Source organism: Carassius carassius, chromosome 25 (genome assembly GCF_963082965.1).
Source record: "Carassius carassius chromosome 25, fCarCar2.1, whole genome shotgun sequence".
In the NCBI taxonomy this organism is placed as follows: Eukaryota; Metazoa; Chordata; class Actinopteri; order Cypriniformes; family Cyprinidae; genus Carassius; species Carassius carassius.
The window spans coordinates 9310002-9329928 of record NC_081779.1 but is presented as its reverse complement, the minus strand read 5'-3'; the positions used below and the strand labels follow the sequence as shown (position 1 = coordinate 9329928).

The 19927-nt window shown below is 37.3% G+C and overlaps 1 protein-coding gene across 1 annotated transcript in view; it reads left to right on the top strand.

The window, feature by feature from the left end:
- Window positions 1-19227, top strand: part of LOC132104118 (nuclear factor of activated T-cells, cytoplasmic 1-like) — a 41077-nt gene extending 21850 nt beyond the window's left edge. The window contains exons 7-10 of the mRNA XM_059509348.1: window positions 2071-2126; window positions 5422-5554; window positions 8127-8765; window positions 17526-19227. Of these exons, the coding sequence (XP_059365331.1) occupies window positions 2071-2126; window positions 5422-5554; window positions 8127-8765; window positions 17526-17581 (884 nt within the window). The 3' untranslated portion in view covers window positions 17582-19227. The remainder of the gene's footprint in view (window positions 1-2070; window positions 2127-5421; window positions 5555-8126; window positions 8766-17525) is intronic.
- The last annotated feature ends 700 nt before the right edge of the window (window positions 19228-19927 follow it).

Here is a 19927-nt window from a genome sequence, read left to right as displayed (position 1 = left end):
TATAGAAATCTTGTGACATTATGAATGTCTTTACTGTCACTTTTTGATCAATTTGATGCACCCTTGCTGATTAGAAGTATTAATTTCTTTCCAGAAAAAATGTACTGACTCCAAACTTTTGAATTGTAATGTATATATCATCTATTAAAATGAGGCGTAAAATCGCTGTAGATAGACATATTTAACCATAATATATTTGTCCGCTGACTCCGCATACGCCAGTGGTACTAACTCCTTGGAACTGATCTGAAAAAGAGCAGGAACAAAAGCCAGAGAGAAGGAGACAGTGGGAATGGAGGTTCCCTAAAGCATCACATTACCTTCCAGCAGTAATGACAGAGCGTTCCACCACATCACAGACCGCAGCGCGACTAGCCAGGGATGCCCTCACTGTCTGCCCACGAAAACTAGACCCCACTGTCTAAGCTTTCTTTTAAAATGCTATCAAAATAGTCTCAGCATTCCATTGGAATAATATGTCTGGAATAGTTTGAGAACCTCCAATGGAAAATTACTCCCGATGCCAGAGTCATCGCAATCAGACGTTACTCCAGTATTGTTAGCACGCCTCTAAATCTGATGCTATTCGGATCTATTCAGCGCATATGCTGTTGAGTAACTTTGGAAGAACTTGACAGGTCATTTGTCTTGAAATTTGACCAGCAATTTGTCTGACTTGAAACTTGGGACCTCATATAAATATTTCAAAGAGGTGAGAACAATACATTTGATCTTTCTCAGTGGTATAAATAAAGAACTCAATGTCTAGGAATACTGGAGCATATTTGTCATAGAAAATTATCATGGAAAACCAATACAGTGTTTTCCACCGCATTCTGTTTAAAGCCAGGAGCATCGTCAGTGTGACATGTATGATAGCAATATGCAATTATGTAAAATTACGACAGCAGACGAGCCAATGGAAAGTTTAAAAAGATGTGTCATCCATTGTTCTTTCTTTCTTCTGCTTGCTTTCCTCTCTTTTATTCTCTCTTAGACGCAATGATGCTTTATATTTTCATGTGTGTGTCTGTGGTTTGCCCTAGCGGGTCGCTGCTGTGACCAAACTACCCTGCGGTTTTCTCCTGCTTTTACAGCCTGAGTAAAAACGTATTTTCAATGATGTCTTAACTAAAAATAGCAAACGAAACCTTAATATGTCTTTTGTTCCCGAGCGTTTGTGTGGGAAAGCCTGTTTGCATTGAGAAACTGGTGGCTGAAAATAGTTAAATAAAACTTTTTATAATAAGGAGAAAATAAGCCTGAGATTGCCGATTTGAGAGAAAGGACAGATGAGAGTCTATGACGTTTAAGCACGCCCCACGCTCTTTAGCCAAACAGCCGCTGCTCATTATCTGAAGCAGAGTTTACTAGGCCTTTTATTGGACCCTTCAGACACTATTTGTCATGAGTTGCGAGATTCCACAAGGGGCTGATGTAAGCGACTGGTCCCCCCCATAGCAAAGGCACGTCACACGCACACACTTCTTGGCTCTGGTAAGATCATTAGGATTGCATCAGCCGCCCATCTGCCCAAGCGGGTCAGAGGCAGACAGGACATGATGTAATCGCAAGGCTGACTGCAGTATAGTGATAGCTCTAGAAGAACTTTTTAATGTTATACTGAGGTTGTCTGCGGCAGCGGTTCTCTGCTTATTTTGCTTCAGGACCCAGATTTTATGTTGAGTTGTGACTCAACAGCAAAAAAAAATTATAAATATATATATAAAAGATTATTAGCCATTTTACATATTGACATATTAAGTGGCACTAATTTGCACCAAAAATGCAAAAGATTCTCCTACATTTATCTTGTTTTCATCCCTTTAAAAATGTATCTATACTAAATATGCGTAGTTGTATGTTTATTTTTCATGATTGTTATAGATTATTTAAAATTAAAGTTATTTACAAATTTTTGCTTTCCATCACTCTATGATAAAATATACATGTAAATATATCAAATATTGAATTCAGAGTTGAAGTTGTACGGTGTATTCTTTTGCATATGCTAAGTGAAAGTTAATAATATGCTATAAATTTGTGCTCTTTATTATTTATTATTTGCAGATGGCCATCACATATGGGAAATGGAGGCCAAAGTCAACAGAGAATCATCCAAATCTGTAAGTTGCCAATTTTTCACCATTTTGTCTTACACCAAAAAAGGAAGCAAGATGAAATCCTAAAAATATATTGATTAAATAATATAAATATATGCATAAATATATAACCAAAATAGTTTAGAAGTAAGATTTTTTTGTTGTTGTATTGTTGTGTTTGAGGCAAACAGGTTGTTTTTTGTGTCTAAAGCGGATATAATGTACGAGTTGAGCCCTACTCTCTGTTCTCGGGAGGAAACACAAACACACACACAGGCAAACCTGCTCCTTGTTTTCTCTATGGAAGATTCTTTCTGTGAGAGCTCAGGGACCACAGTTTAGACTCTGGGATTAGACAGTGTTTGTGTGTGAATCACTGCACCTGCTCCCCACGCCACACACACTTGTTAGGTAGCACATGTCTGTCTGTAGAGCTGTTGGAAGAGACCCATTCTAAAGGTCTTAACCATCAGTATTGTCCAGCTAAGAAACAAAGACTTGGTTAAAATAAATTTCTGGAATATGATACAATATTTAAATCAAAGGCAAAAGCACCAGCATTTTATTTGTAGATTCTCGTAAAGAGAATGTATAATTGCCTAGTGACTCTTTAATTGCTTCTTGGCAGAACTTTCAAATGCGGTCCCGCTATCAGAAAATAAGATTGCTAAAACTCCTTAAAATTTATGGCAAAATTTTATTAGCTTCTGTCTGAGCTCATGTGTTTATGATAAAATGAAGAGAGCTCTATGGCTGTCATATTTTTTTTAGAATGAATTAATGTTTGTTTCTTCCCTGCTTGAGCCAAAATCTCCCTGAAAGCTAGCCTTTGTCTGGTGTCTCTTGGTTCATAACTTTATGAGAGCCTCCACGCCTGGTTTCAATGCTCAGCGAGTGAATGGGGACCATCTGTTTGAATGGAGCATTAATGTGTTAGACATTTTTTTACAAGGACGCCTTTGATTTCTGCCCCTCCCTGCTCTGCTGTGTGTGTATATGTATATTTATTTAATATGAACCATTTTCTCACTCAGTCTAAACCACATGCCTCTTTTAGTTTGGTAAGCTGGATTGTATCAGCGGCCTTTTTTTAAGTTTTGGAGGGATCTGTTTGTCTTTTCACAATCTGCACATTCATCTGCAAATCAAGAAGATAAAGCATGATCTTCTTTAAAGTCACAGTACTTTTTTATGTAAACACCAACGTTTGAAATTTGTTGCTAAATAGTTTTCAAAGGAAGACTATTCAGTTGGTGGATCCAGAAAATGTATAAAGAAAATTGGCCTTAATCATTTTTTTAAATGTTTTTTTCTTTTGTTTCTGATCTCCTAAATAGCACTGTGTATTCAGTGTGATCAAACATACAGTAAAATGGTAATATTGTAAAATAGAATTATAACAATTTAATAGCAATTTTCTGTTTTATTACATTTGAAAATGTAATTTATTCCTGTGTTGGCAAAACTGAATTTTCAGCAGCTATTACTCCAGTGTGCAGTGTCAAATGATCCTTCAGAAATCATTCTAACATGCTGATTTGCTGCTATTATTACCAATATTGAAAACAGTTGTGCTGCTCAAGAGTTTTTTGAAAAGAGTGATATTTTTTCAGGATTCTTTAATGAATAGAAAGTAAAAAAAAAAAAAAGGTATGTATTGTCATTAACAGTGTAAAAGTCTTTACTGTCACTTTTGATCAATTTAATGCATCCTTGATTAATAAAAAAATAATAATAATAATACATGTGTATTAACTGAACAGGCCTAAAAAAAATTCCATCATGATTTACTACAGAGACAAAAGATAAAAACTTAAAGGATTTAACATAATGATAAAACATGATTTTGAGATTTTATTACTATTTTGTAGCAGGAAATGTTGTCTGTCACAATTTTGGGGATTTCAGTCTTTCTCAATTAAAGTAGATAAGAACTGTAGGCGTATTACCAAAATAGCTTCTTTTGGGTGTAACCAAGTTTAGACTGCCAAATTACCTAAATCGCCTTAATATTTTCATTGAATATGCTGTTTCACTCAGAAATATGTGATTTATAAAAGTAAAATGACTTGTGAAAGACAGTTCATTTTGGATTTATAGGAACATGGGTGTGTTGTTGCTATTTTAACACATTTAAGTATTTTTTTCCAGGGGTAAATCTGAATTTTGTTGGATTTTGCTGTGGGCAAAGGGTCCTGAGCACAGCTGAGGATCAGACTAATGGATGAAATTCTCTCTAACACATTGTGCTTGGTCTGGCATTGCTCTGCGGCTAAGGTGATGTGCTAATATAAATAGTCAGGGAGCTCACCTGCACATGCTTCTAAAACCTGCGAGAAGACTGATGACTTCCTCTCTGGCTACTGTACAGCACCTCCATCAATCTCCTCTCAGCCACACAGGGTTCATCTCAGGGTGGAGGAAAAGAGGTTGAGGGGGATAGACAGTTTGACACTAGCAGCACCTTTCTCAAACTGTAGTTATAATCGCAGATGGCTCAGCGGTCAGAAGTTCAGTGTTGTCTGGAGACAGAGAGTGGAGAAGTCCCCGGACACTCTCTTATTCAGAGTGAGAAGCAAAAAAATAAGACCGTGCATACAGCTTGGCTTGTCTGAACCTCCTCTGCCCTGAGCTCACAAAGCCACAATCACTTGTGAAAAACATTGTTCTGTTTGTTTTAGCATCCTGACCAGCCCAGCACATCAACATGTATTTGGACAGAGGAAAACTGGTACCCCGATGAAGGTTTTTCCCCATTTCAGTCACCTGATGGAGTCTGGGTTCCTTGCAACCGACTTGCTTAGCTGGTGTTCAAAAGACACTTATTCTGTCATTTTATAAGTTTGACAGCAGTGATACTTGATGATAACTTGATCTGAATTAAGCTGAATAATGTCACTATATTGTCTAGGTGCTGAATTGAATTTGTGCATAATTGAGAAATTGCACAACATCGACACTGTTATTAAAATGAACTGAATCAACATTGAACTCACTTGAGCTGAATAACGCACTACTGTCTTCGGTTGAGCTGCTTATCACTAAATTGAACTTGTTTCATAGCTGATAAACTTTTCACAGTTATTAAACTGAACTGAATCAACATTGAACTAAAAATGCCACTATTTTCTTCTGTAGAGCTACTTCGGTTGAGCTGCTTATCGCTGAATTGAACTTGTTATTCAACTGAACTGAATAAACACTGAACTGACTAGCGCTTAATAATGACACTATTGTTTTTTAAAGCTGTATAAATAAAGGTGACGTCACTTGACAGCAGCTCAACCAATTCTATTTCACTTCATATTTTGCATTTCAGGTGGCTTTGCTTGTGGAAGTCCCACCATACCGGAGCCAAAGAATATCCAGTCCAGTTCAAGTGAATTTCTATGTATGCAATGGCAAACGGAAGAGAAGCCAGTACCAGCGTTTCACATACCTGCCTACAAACGGTAATATATCACCCCCTTTTACTTTAATTCATACACACTCCTTTATTTCCAGTCTGTGACTGAATGAATTCAGAAGAAATTCAAATGCCTTTTTAGTGGATGGAATTGTGGCTAGTGGCTGTTGTTAAAATCATTTACATAAAATTTGTTCTTTTCCATACCTGCTCCGGGAGCAGTGGAAGGGCAGTGACAGGGTGAGGTCCATGTGAATGCTATTATTCAAATCCAGACTGGTTGCCAGGTGAAAAAAAAAAAAAAAAAAGACTTGACATCTGAAAAGTCCTAACCACTGCTAATTCCCTCAGGCCCAGTGTGCATAACCAGTGGGTGGTTCAAAGGCTTGAGTCAGACCCAGCTTGTCCCAACCCTGTCTCCTGAAGTGTGGGCACTGCGACTGTAGTACTGTCTTTTTTTAGACTGAACACTATAAATATGATGCAGTGTATCGTAACATATTTTATCATAATGTGGGTGGAACAATGAAACATTTAGCTAAACATTATCTTTTCAGGTCAGTCTTCAGGTTGTGGCCAAGGACCCCTAAAATAATAATAATTGTTTTATTATTAATAATAATTAATTATTGAATCATTAATTATTTAAATATTAATTTGAATGAATACATAATTATTGATTTAAATAATTAATTATAAACAATAATACAAATTATTTTATTTATTTTTTTATTTTTTTATTTTATTTTTAAATGTACCTTGAAGTTAAGTGTTAAAAATCTGAATCATCTGTCTTTTGAGGTTGAACATGAGGTGGAGTGACAGATATCTGCCTGCCTCTATAGTCATGTGCTAGATGCCTCATTTCCCCCTTCTGGGCTTAAAATGGGTGTCTAGACTCTATTTTAAACTTGTCTGGGCGGCAAAGCGAGTTCCCTTTTTTCTGTATAGTTGACAGAAAGCAAAATAAAACTTTAGGGCTTCTGTGGAGGCATGTTGGTGTGAGGGATGTCTCATCGCAGAAGAAAAATAAACTGCTGCTGACAGTCGTTGAGAAATGCAGCCAGAAGTTAAGAGGTGAAAAATGTAATGTCATGAGGATGAAGAGTTTGTCAACAACAGATGAATTCTCCCCAGTATCTCAACATCTGTTCACCAGAATCAGATACATCAGGAAACAACATTGAGGTAGTTTTTAGTTGTAGACAAGTAGTCATGTCATTATCAGTCTTTTTTAATGCATTAAAAAATGGATTTTGAAAACATAAATACATTAATGACCTTTTGAAATTGCTTAAGAACAGTTTCCTTTTCTGAAACAGGAAGTTTAGGTGGGATATATATATACCCAAGCGCACACCCACACACACAAACACATATAAGGGAAGTCGTGGCCTAATGGTTAGAGAGTCGGACTCCCAATCGAAAGGTTGTGAGTTCGAGTCCCGGGCCAGCAGGAATTGTGGGTGGGGGGAGTGCATGTACAGTTCTCTCTCCACCTTCAATACCATGACTTAGGTGCCCTTGAGCAAGGCATCGAACCCCCAACTGCTCCCCGGGCGCCGCAGCATAAATGGCTGCCCACTGCTCCGGGTGTGTGCTCACAGTGTGTGTGTGTGTGTGTTCACTGCTCTGTGTGTGTGCATTTCGGATGGGTTAAATGCAGAGCACAAATTCTGAGTATGGGTCACCATACTTGGCTGAATGTCACTTCACAATATATATAGGGGGGGGGCTTTTTAGGTTATAGGCTTATGTTTATCTCACATAGATGATTTGCTATTTGCTAGTCAGTTGCAGATGGTTTTAATTGGAGGGACATTCTCATTTTGGATGGATCTGATAGATCTGATTAGACAATTTCTTTTGTTGTAAATATCGGGTTTAATCATTCTCTTCTTTTCCAAGAAAATATTTATCTGCTAAAAGTTACTTTTGTATATTATAGATTATATCCTACATAAGACCATAAAACTAAAGGCATGAACTAAAAGCCACAGTAATATAATTTTGTATAAGTCACAGTCTCTTTTGCTACTGTGCATGTCAAAAATGGCCAGCCTTACTGCTAGTTTGAACTCAGTACACTGAATATGTACGATCTGGTTTTAATCCAGTCTCAATCCAATTCTTAGCCCAGTTGCAATTTAGCTCCTTTAAACCTGAGATGACATCTTAAAATGACAACCTGAATCTTCTACTGAGAGAAAAATGTAGCTTTTTTTTTTTTTGGTAGAGCTATGGATTTGAAGCTACTGTAGCAGTAAAATATTTCATAATGCATGCATATATGGTAATAGCACTGGGGGCAGATCCAAAAAAAATAGGCCTTTTATTTTTGAAAGCAGCTGGAAGGCTCTTGTGGTGATGATTCATCCTTTTTTTTTTTCTCTTTCTTTAAATATTTTCAGTTGGGCGGGAGCGCGTAGCCTCAGACACATAGTCTCATTGATGAGAATGTTTGTTTCACTGTGGGTATCCTAACCACAAACCCACTCTCTCGTGCTAGCTCGCATAAAGTCACATGAACACGGAACGTGTGTTTATTTGTTTTTCTCCTTTCCCCCATTTTCTTCATCTGATCTTTCTCTTTCCTCTTTTCCCCTTCGCCTCCCCAGCTCCAACCATTAAAACAGAGCCGCACGATGACTACGACCTCCCTCAGGTTTGTGCATCACTCCATCCTTCCGGGATGGCGCTGCATTCGAAGCCCTACTACAGCCCCCCGGCTTTGACCCCCATGATGCCCTCAGAACTAAGGCCTTGTGTCACGGGCTCATTCACATCGAGCCCTCAGAGACTGGCGGCAAACCCCTCCTCCCTGTCCTGCTCGTCCTCCCCCAGCACCAGCCCCAAACTACAGGATCTTTCCCCACCTCACCTCTCCACTAAGTGCCTATCAGTGGGATCGAATCTAGGCCCCCAGTCTCCAACGGTCCCACTCATCTCCACCATCCAGCCCACACCCGGACGTTACCCGCAGTCCATCCTCTACCCAACGGGAAGCCCTTCATCCTCTCCAGGGTCCCATCCTTCCACCCCAAACTCCGCACCAGAAATCCCCTTCACTCCCAGCCACAGTCTGACGCAATCACAGGCTACCAGCGAGGCCTCTGCATTAGCAGCTCAGATAACCAAAGGACCGGTGAGGAGTGGGTCCTCCCCCCTCCTACAGGAGGAGGGAGACACCCCCACCATGCTGGCTGTCAACATCAAGCAGGAACCACAGGAACTGGATCAAATCTACCTAGATGATGGTAAGTGACAGCACAATATTCCAGTGAAATTTAGTGACCGTGTGCATCGTAGTCTGCTGATGTAATGCCCAACAGATGTTTCTAATTGCTTGATCTTTTTGCTTGAGTGCTCCCTCACAAAATTAAGATCCAATGTAGTGCTAACCTTACCGCCACAACGACAGCGGCACTGTTCCATGATGTTTAATATATGGAGAATGAAGTTAAATTAACTGGAAAGTTAATGAATGACTTCATCGGTTTCCCTTCAACTTTTGTGTTAAATTTTGTGGAAGAAACATTCAACATATGGAAGAATTTTAATATGTAATCTGACGATTAAATCATAAAAGCTTATAGATAATGGTTTTGTCGTTGTAGCCAGATCTATGACTAAATGGCAAAAAAATGGCAAAAAGTCTGATCCACATCGCAGCTTATTCTGGCCCAGAACCACCGACAAAAAGAGAATTTGAATGACATAATGCAACCAATTACAGTTTGTCAGTTTTCATTCAGGACAGGATTATCCACATCAGACAATTATAGAGATATAGAATATAAATAAAAATATAGAGATCATATACACTACCGTTCAAACATTTGGGGTTGGCAAGTTGTTTAATTGTTTTTAAAAGAAGTCTCTTACGCTCACCTAAACTGCATGTATTCAATCAAAAATTCAGTAAAAACAGTAAAACTGTGGAATATATAATAATTCAAACAAACTTCTTTGCATACTCATTTAGCCTGGCAAACTTTGGCAAATCTAGTGAATATTTTATCATTGTAAACACAACTTCTATCCCCAGGCTTACTGATTGAAACCCTGTGTGCCCTGACTCTGGGACATTAAGTCAGCCAGTCAGATTAGAACTTGCCAAATTGAGAAAGTACTGTCCAGTTTTGCCTGTAATATGCATCAGGCGGTCTCTGGCTGGTTTGTGGGTGTACTGATACTGAGACTAATGGCTCTCTAGTGTATTCGCAGAGGCCCAAACATTATTGGTAATGAAAAGATCTGCTAAAACATCACATGGTGCTTCAAGTCCAACAGGAGGTCCCTTTTCAGCAATGTCATTAAGTTTGTATCATGGGAATATACAAATAGTCTGGACACCATTCAACCTGCAGCTTTTCAACACTATTGAACATATGATCGGCCATCAGCATTTCTTAAACCTTTGAGTGTCTTCCTTCCTTCAGCCCTAAGAGCACTTTTGAGTACATACTGTAAAACCCTTATACTCTATGCTAATTTAGTGAGGGAAATTATCTTGAATCATTCTGCTAGTGATCTAAGATCTCTTCTTGGAGTTTAAAGATGTCTGATAGCAGAATACAGACGGATATCTCCAGACGAGGCTTTTGTCTTCATTCATTTGAGAAGTTGAAATATAGTCCATACCACTCAAACTAAGCAGAAACATGGACAAGTAGTTATGCATGGAGTGAGAGCGGGATTTTTTATGGGTTTGCTTGTCAAAATTATTACCTGTCATTTCTCCCCTGGCAAAATATATTGCATTTTACCAAGCGCTAACACAGCTTCCCGTGTCATTATACAGTCGGATTGCATTTCTTCTAGATTGTAGCTGTAATGGACTCTGTCAGGTGTGGCATTCGCTGAGCTTGTCAACCACTCTCATTAATTTGATTTGAAACAGAGGCACTTTTCTACTGGCACAAAACCATCGTCCATCATGCACAGCTGTCGGTCTGTCTAGTATTGAGTTTTTCTGATGCTTTAGCTGTCTTATTATCATTGAAGATGTTCTTACTTCTTATTATATACTTGAATAAGCTGTCGGGTGTGATGAAGGTACGTTCAACTTCACAACCAACCGCTTAACCAATCCGTCAGTCTTCATTTAATGCTCACTGTTTCCTCTGATACGCTCCTTCTGTTGTTTTCCTTTGCTTCTTGAGGAGGGGTTACAAACCCTTTTACTCATGGAAACTCTTACAAAAGCTGGCTGCGAGCCTGGCTCCTGGCCTTCACCAGCCGTAAGCTTTGAGGGGCCTCACTGCAATAAAGCACACTGACTTGGCCACTGCCGACACAAGCCTGTGGCTTGAGCTCTGCCAGGAAGACCGATCCAGCTCGACCTGAGCCAAAGCAGTAGATCCTGCAGTAAAGGAGGAGGTCACTATCGGAAACGCTCCACACCACATGACCCAAGAACTGGGTTCCCCATAAGAAACCACAACAAACTTTCCAATTTAGCCTGTGGGGCTGTTAAGAAATGCATGTAGGAGTGGTGAGCAGTTTGAATGTTTTTAGAGCACTGAGCAAGTACAGTGACGACTTGTGAAATATATTTATGCAATGTGGTGAGTTTAGAATAATTGTGTTGTTTAGTCAATACACTGTTCATTTATGACTATAAATAGTGGAAATGTTTTTTCAAAACTAAAAAGCACTGTAAACTTTAATCCTGTTTATGAAATATTAAAGTATTTTTCATGTTGTTCCAAGACATTTTAAGGTTTTTAGCAGTTTTTGCCAATTCAATGAAAGTCAGTGGGGCCCAAAACAATATTGGACCCAATTAACTTTAAATATATGGACCAAAATAAAACGTACTATCCCTTTAAATGATCTCATTTGGTGGGTGCTTACATAAGTGTTTGAGGAGACAAGATTGGCTAGACTTTGGTAGACACCTCCAAGTCGATGACTAAGAGTATTGTAATTTTTTTAATATTGTAGCAAAGGCCAAAAACATCTTGTGGTCTGGTACTTGGTCAAGCTAACATTTTTTGAGGAAGATATGCCCTTGTGAGTCAATTATGTTGCTGGTCATTGCGTAGATGAAAAATCCCAGTGTGATTGTGATCCTGACCCAGGGTCTGTTTTTGTTGTCCTCTGCTAATTAAAACAGTTAGGACTTCTGGGAGTTTTGGCGCTTGCGGACCCCTTAATGAGGCTAACAGCACTGGTGGGATAATTGTTTGGTAGTTCCTTGTTCTCCCATTGTTTCCTGAAAGTAGAGCTTGGGCCAGGTCTCCGGGCTCTATCACACGGATCCAGCTGCCGCTTATCCTGGTCCAGCAGGAAGCAGGTTCTTGGATTACCTCACATCCACATATTCACTTCCCAGTTGGAGTCATAACAGCAATTCCAGAGATACGAGATCTTTATATCAAAGTTCATGAGGTGCATTTGTCAAAATAAATAGTATATATATATATGTATATATATTAATTTAGTCTGAAAAATATGAATTCTGAACTTTTCTGAACATCCAGTCCACTCCTGATGGCTCATGCCATGCTTTCTTAAGCGGGTCTGGATAGAATTGTTTGGTTTTAAATGTTCAGACATTTACATTTATGAACTTAGCACATGCTTCTATACAAAGTTATTTACTTTGCATTCAAGTGGAAGATTCTGTATACATTTAACCAGTTCTAGTGTTATTTCAACATTATTTACATACTTTTAGAATTTTTATATTCATACGCTTTTTTCATGCTTTATACAAAATATACTTTTAGTTATATTTTTAATAATTCTGTTACGTGCTATTATCTTTTGTGTTATATATATATATATATATATATATATCACTATTTAGGATTCATTTATTTATTTTTTCAGTTAAGGTTTTAGTTAAGTTTTGGTTTTCCTTTTTTAATGTCCAGTTACTAATTTTAGTACTTTAACGTACACTTATTTCAACATTTCTAATTTTCATTTAGTTTTAAGCTTTTCATCTAATATTAATATTTATTCTATTTCAACTTTATTTTGTTAAAAAAAAGTTAGCCTTCCCTGGGAATAGAACCTGCACGATCTTTGCTTTGCTAGCACCATTCTCAATTGTTGGAGATGCTGTTTTAAAAATAGTCTACTGTTTTTACTGTGCTTAATGGTCTAGCATTTTTTATGTGTTATTGAATTGAAAATGGCATCTAACATCCAGATATTTCTTTCCAAGCAGAGGACTAATAAAACCTAACTGGCTAATGCACTGATTCATGAACACTCTATAAACTCTGTCCATGCATCATCTTTACTCTGAATCATTTATCACGTGCTGAAATACCTCTTGAGTCATGCTTAGCTTATAAGGTTATAAAGGGTAAGTCTCGACTATTTTTTGCCACCTCAAACAGCACCAGGCTGAAGTCAAAAATGCTTATTAGTTCGATATGAAGCCTGAAGCAGTGTCTCATATTTCAGCTTTATTATTGTGTATCACTTATCACTTGTTGAAGTCCTTTCATTAGAATCCTCATTCGAAATGTGGCAGCAAATTGAGATGTATCCTATGGCAACTGCCAACAGTTTTCTTTTCAAGCCAACAGTCTACAAAAGCAGCATTGCAGTATATGAGTCACTAGCTGCTATCCTTAGCCAAAACCCCAAACCAAAATTGTTGGCCAACAGAGACTTGAAAACAATCAAAGTTTCCTTGGTCTTTTCTAAATGTTAGTGCATGTGTCAACACCTACCGAAGCCGTCTGTATTTACCATGAGCACTCTGAACAAAATAAAACCTCTTCAAATGTAAGTTGTCATCTTGGCTCAAAATAACCGAGTCCCTACTAGAGTCTCTCCACTCAACAGAAATATCTTGATTGCTTTTGGATATGTTCACATTTGTTTTTGTACACTTTCTTTGTGGTATGCTCTCTGAAGCTTGGGTTCACAAGAAATTTGTGTTTCCTGTTATTCACGCCAAGGAGGAACACAGTTCAAATGTATTTGCATGATCAGGTCAGTGTAAGGTGGAACCTCAAAGGAGCTGTGAACATAGTAAGAGTTATAGTAGAGTTGCTCTGAATCTGGTGTGATCTGAACATGTGGTGAATGTTGAAAGTGTTAGTAGATGCTTCGTCGTCACAGCAAGGGTGTTTGGTCCATGACACAATAGGTCATGGTTAACTAGCTCTCACATAGTTGTACTACCAGTAATATTACCACAGAAGAACCTGTTATCTTTTAGAAGGTCCACTGATTTACTTCTATTCTAAGTTCTGATCGGCTGATAGTGTCCCACCATTTGTATCACTCCGCTTGTCTGTGTTTGTGGCAGGGATTCACTCATTCAGACAGAAAGAATCATTGAATCATTTGTTCAGCTGAATCATCCAAAACACTGATTCATTTCATTCATTTAGAAATGAACTAAGACTGCCTTTATTCAACCGATACATTCCATTCAAAGGTTCAGTGTCAGTGTCAGTTTTATGTAATTAATACTTTTATTTAGCATGGATGCGTTCAGTTGATAAAGTGAGAGTAAAAACAGTAATATATATATATATATATATATATATATATATATATATATATATATATATATATATATATATATATATATATATATATATATATATAATTTTGTAATAATATTTAACAATATTATCTTTTACTGTATTTTGACTAATTTTAAAAATATAAAAAATCTTACCTAGCCCAAATATTTTTGGGTGTGATTCAGTGATGATGTAGTGTTTGGTGTGTTTAAAATTATATTGTGCATTATATGAAATATTTATTTTGTTTGTTTTCTTTGAGTTTTCCACAACAAAGTGTCCGACCTTACAGTTCATTCAGTAGTCTTTTAGACTCGAAAAGATGCTTTCGCCAACGTCCAGCTCACCATAAATCATGTGAATAAAATTTTATTGCATGTGTGCAGTCGTGCAGGTATTTCTTCCCAACCTCCTCTGTTTTGACAGATGGGAACCTAGTGATTCAAGAGACCTGTGTTTTAATGTCCAAACTCCCATGGCAGTTGTCAGTGCTCACCAAATTTTTCAAGAAGACGTATTGGCGTAATTTACTCCCAACTGTCAAAGGTTCCTAATTGTTTCAGCATGGAGTGGTGTTTGTGTGGCACATCCATGAGTGATTTTCTCCCCATAATTCAGCCAGTCTTATTTATTCATTTCCTGTTCACGTATTAGTGCTACATAGTCAGAACACCATTGGCAGTAGTAGCGTATCATATGGGATTGTGCTCAAGCGAATATGAAATCTTAATGGATTTTTATATTTATAAAGCTGTGAAAAATATTCCTCCAGCTTCAATTTCAGTATATCAGTGGTTAGAGTTCTGGTATTTTGCATATGGGGTAAATTTAAGTGCAGTTTTTTTATGTTTTGTCAGCTGACTGTTCCCATTTTTTTTTTTTAGGTATGTTGTTGATGGTGTAAGGTGTTTCCGAGTAATAGTTCTTGTAGTTTCTGGAGAATGATCCTGTATCAGTTTGAAGAAAAAGTGAAATCAGGAGCCTGGGAAGAGGCCGTGTCAGGCAGAGGTCAGGTAGGCTGGGTGCGCTGCGCCTCATGAGGAGATGAAAGACAGATTCGGATTCATTGTTTAGAGGGAACGTCAGCATTCCTGGCGACTTCTCAGTCCCTTAGGCAGTTTTGCAGTGAAAGCATGAAGGCCATGGTTCATTTGCAGGGAATTCCTCAGCAGGCTTCCTGGTGTTGGCCGGGAGCAACACTTGAGGGGAGGAAATCCACCGCCTTCAGCCCACACGTGTCTGCTAAAACTCCCTCTCTCTCTCTCTCTCTCTCTCTCTCTCTCTCTCTCTCTTTGTGTCTCAAACTTTAGATTGTAAGGATAGCACGATTTTCAGAGGTCGTAAAAGGACTTGTGTCTCTTCATTAGTACAAAGTAGTGGTCAAACTGAAATGGGTTTTCCAATATCTTTTGAATTTCCTCAGTGAATCTTGAAAAAAAAAAAGTATCACAGTTTCAGCCGTTTTCAAAATTGATAATAAGAAGAAATGTTTCTTGAGAAATCAGATTTCTGAAGGATCATTCGACACTGAAGCCTGGAGTAATGGCTGCTGAAAAATCAGCTTTGCCATCACATAAATAAATGACATATTAAAACAGAAAACAATAATTTAACATTTTAATTTTAACATTATTTTACACAAAACACAGAAATTAGGCCTAAAAATAAAAAGTATGTGTTCACCGTTAGATTTTGTAACTGACAAAAGACTTTCAGTGCTAAAAACGGCAAAATTACCTTAAATATGCCAATTCTTTGGCTCATCACTGATAAAAAAAGATGCAGAACTTGTTATTTATGTATAGATTACCATTAAATCTGTGGCCAAGGAAACTACGACTTGAAAACTTTTGATGCCTTTAGAAAGATGCTGAATCCTTGAGGATGATATCCCTCACCACAAATGAGAAAAACACACACAGCTTGTCTAATAGTTATCAAATGCTTCCTGCTGGTGCTTACGTCCATGCTAAAGAATTCAAAGGCCAGCTAAAGCGGTCTGTGCCGATCATAAGGGAAGAGGAATGTGCTGTTTTGAAACAGATAGAGCAAAAGATATGGTTGCCTATCTGTGTCCCTCAGAGGTTTGAGAGCCGTTATCAAAGAAACGTGAAAGCGAATCACTCTTCTCAGAGCTAAGAGGCTCAAATGTTTTGCAACAAACCACTGAAGGCATAAAAACTGAAATACAGACATTTAGGGAAGGGTAATGTGCTGTGTCTTGGTCATACAATGCTCCCTATGGGCCTGAGAGTAAGATAATACATCTGCTGCTAATATGCTAACATGCTAACTTTAAGAGGCAGCCTCATCCGGTTTCCCCTGCTATCACACAGCAAGTGAGTGCCAGGCTGTTTGTATAGCCTGAAGCCATGCTAAGTCACTTCCCATGCTCAGGCCAAAGAACACAGCTGAAAGAAGGAGCCAGGGTCCTAGTGTGTGGGAAAAAGCAATGACAGATAGAGGGCAGGGAGATAACAGACAGCTGGGGTTGCCATAAGAGGGCATGAGATCTTCTGATCTTTCTTCATCTCAGTCTCATGGAAGACACTCAGAGGATTTGATTTACTTTTATTCATGTTATTATATTTACTATTGTTGTTAGGGGTTCAAGATGCCCTATATGTAGAAATTATAATAGGAGATTTAAAAATTAAAATCCCTTGCCTAGAAAAGTAAGAATAGTTTCATACTGACTTAATAATTTGAAAGAATTTTTGTCATATCACCACCTGATGACTTTTTCAAAGAAATTCATATTTTTACTCAGCAAGGATGCATGAATATGTTTTAAAAGTGACAGTAAAGACATTTATAATATTACAAAAAGATTTATATTTCGAATAAAAGCTGTTCTTTTGAACTTTCTATTCATGAAAGAAATGTAATGAAAAAAAAATTTATCATGTTCTTCTAAAAAAAAAAAAAAAAAAAAAATATTAAGCAGCACAACTGTTTTCAACAGATAATAATAAGAAATGTTTCTTGAGTACCAAACCAGCATATTATAATGATTTCTGAAGGATCATGTGACACTGAATACTGGAATATTGGCTGCTGAAGATTTAGCTTTACCATCACCGTAATCAATTTTATTTTAAAATATATTAAAATGGAAAGCATGACTTTTAAATTGTAATAATTTCACAATATTACTGTTTTAACTGTATTTTTGATCAAATAAATGCAGCCTTGGTGATAATACAATATATAAGAGATGGAATTGATGTGAATTCAATAGGCACTATTCAGTGTGTTGCAAAATATCTGTATCTGCAACAGAGAATATGTTAGTGCAGTTTTACAGGTAAACAATACATCATTCACATAAATCATCCACATATAATAGACTCCTCATGACATACAGTATGCTGTTGTCAGGGCATAAAAACTGTTTAAACATATTGTAAAACTGCATTTTGCTAAATATTTTTTAATGTGATTTATATTGCAGATGATTTGTTTGTTTTGGGTGTAGCCTACAAGTAACATGATTTCCACCTGTTTTCACAGTTAACGAAATCATCAGGAACGATCTCTCCAGCATCTCAGTGCACAGCCACGCATAGCAACTGAAGGTCCCTCTGAGAAGACCCAGACAATCATCAACTCTTCTGCCTACCAAATTTCTGACTGAAGATCTGAATCAGCAAGGCCTGACTGTGATAACACCAGTTCAACAAACAAAACTTATGCACTCAGAGCTCCAGTTCATATGAGGCCCTCAGAACACACCGAACCTTACTTGTTTTATTTCCACAGGGGGGACTGAAAACCAGCCTAAAAGCACAGAAAAACACAAGTGCACTTCATTTCAGAATTTATCAGTACATCCTGGCGAGATGAAGTGTGTGCTGTTATGGACCAAGTTGTCTCCCTCTTGCTTTCCTATTTACTCTCTTGTACTCGATGTAGCTTTTTAAATTATTACCGTAAGTGCAGTTTGACGTCTTTCTCCATACACAACCATGTATATTTCTAAAAAGAACATTTGCATATCAGAGAACATTCGAGTCTGGTCACAAATCAGTAACTTTACCAGCCAAAATCAGACGTGCAGTTGACGCATGAACAATTCTTAATTATAACCTAAACCTTTTTTTTTTTTTTTTTTGCTTTGGATGCATGCATATGTGAATGCAGGTGTGCATGTCTGAATGCTCACTTTTGTCTATTAGTTTTTTTTGTTACATTTCATCATCCAATGGCACAAATACGTGTGGTTAAATGAAGTATCTGTTCCTCATGAAGAAGAAAACATTGATGACTGATTGCCATTGCGAAGATGTTTGTTCGAACATCATTTTGAAGCCTTGACCTGTTTGTAAGCCCGAACAGCCTTATTGATTTGCCTTAAGCTTATGCCAAACTGTTATTTTGTTCATCATTTGACAGCAGATGTCTGTGCTTATGTCTGAATAGCCATTCCAATGTTTATAACTTTTGTAATATCAGGTATAATATGTACTTGTTAACTGGAATTTTTATGAATAGAATAGAATATAATTATTTATTTGGAGTGAGCTGGAATTAATCAAACACAAGCCATAAGGGAAGTATAGCAATTCTATTCCCTTTATGGTCACATTTGGTAGCAACTTTGTGACCAGAGAATGACTGGACTGGCATTTGTCAACCATCCAATATTATTCTAGCAATTTTTCAAGGCAAGATAATGGTTTCAGATTAGGATACGCTCTCTCAGACTGCCTCTGAACAGCTGCATATATGTTTCACTATAACTGCCTCTATGACCTGATGGTTTACTGCACTGTGCCTTAAAGTGTTTATTAAGCAGGAATACTTTTTATATGTATTTGTCCTCTCTAATTATAAACGTAATGCATGTTTCTCAGCATATATTGAGATTTCTGTACAGGGGGTTTTACTGCCTGTACATTGTATCCTGTCTGTAGGTTGTTAGGTAATGTATGCACTTTAATTTGTATTTTTCTGTACTGGGATCTCAGAAATACAACATTGTTTTTTGTTGTTGTTTGTTCTTGACAATCAGACCTAACATGATATATTCTTACGCTAGATATCAGTGACAACAACAGACTGTTTTACTTGCAAGTATATGAATTCAATTTACCCATGCTAGTCACATTTCTATGGTGCATTTACATTTCAGTACCAAAATATGCACAATAAATTCATGCTTTGTTGGCTCTTTTAGAGGTGTGTTGTTGAGTGGTGTAAAAATATGCATACAGATATAGGGATAAGGTATTTATATAGGTAAATGCATCTGAAATTGGAAAAAAATTTTGTACTAAAGCTGTTTGGTAACAACTGAGCAAAATAAAACCGAGACACATTAAGACATAAGCCAACTATATAATGAAGGATTTTAACTGAAGAGTGCCCATAATATTTTCAAATGTTAGGTTGAACAATGTGTAACATATATTTAACGTTTTTAAATGTATACAATTTATTAATTTAATTTTTATTTTATTTTAACCAAAAATTGTGTATTGCTATTTATACTAAGGCACTGCTGAATGCTTGAATCTGTCTGGTTTACAAATGTTCAGTTTTTAGGGAAATGCACGGCTAAAGTAGTTCCAGGCAGGTATTGACTGCATTACCATGTTCATATCACTTCACCAAACGATTTCAGTTATTTCAGTTAGGTCCTTGCAGCATACAACAGCAAAAGAAATAAAACCCTCAAAGACACTGACCCATCAAATAAATGTAGTAAACAACAAGATAAACGACAAATTATTTCCATGTTTTTCCCACAAAATTATGTTCTGTTATGTACGGAAAGCACATACATACGATTTCATCAGTAAAATAGTTTATCTGCTCCATAAAATTTTATCACTATCGAGGTAATAACAGCGCTGTTCTTGAAGCAGACAAACTTAGAGTATCGCTATTAGTAGAGACACACAGGCTCAGCT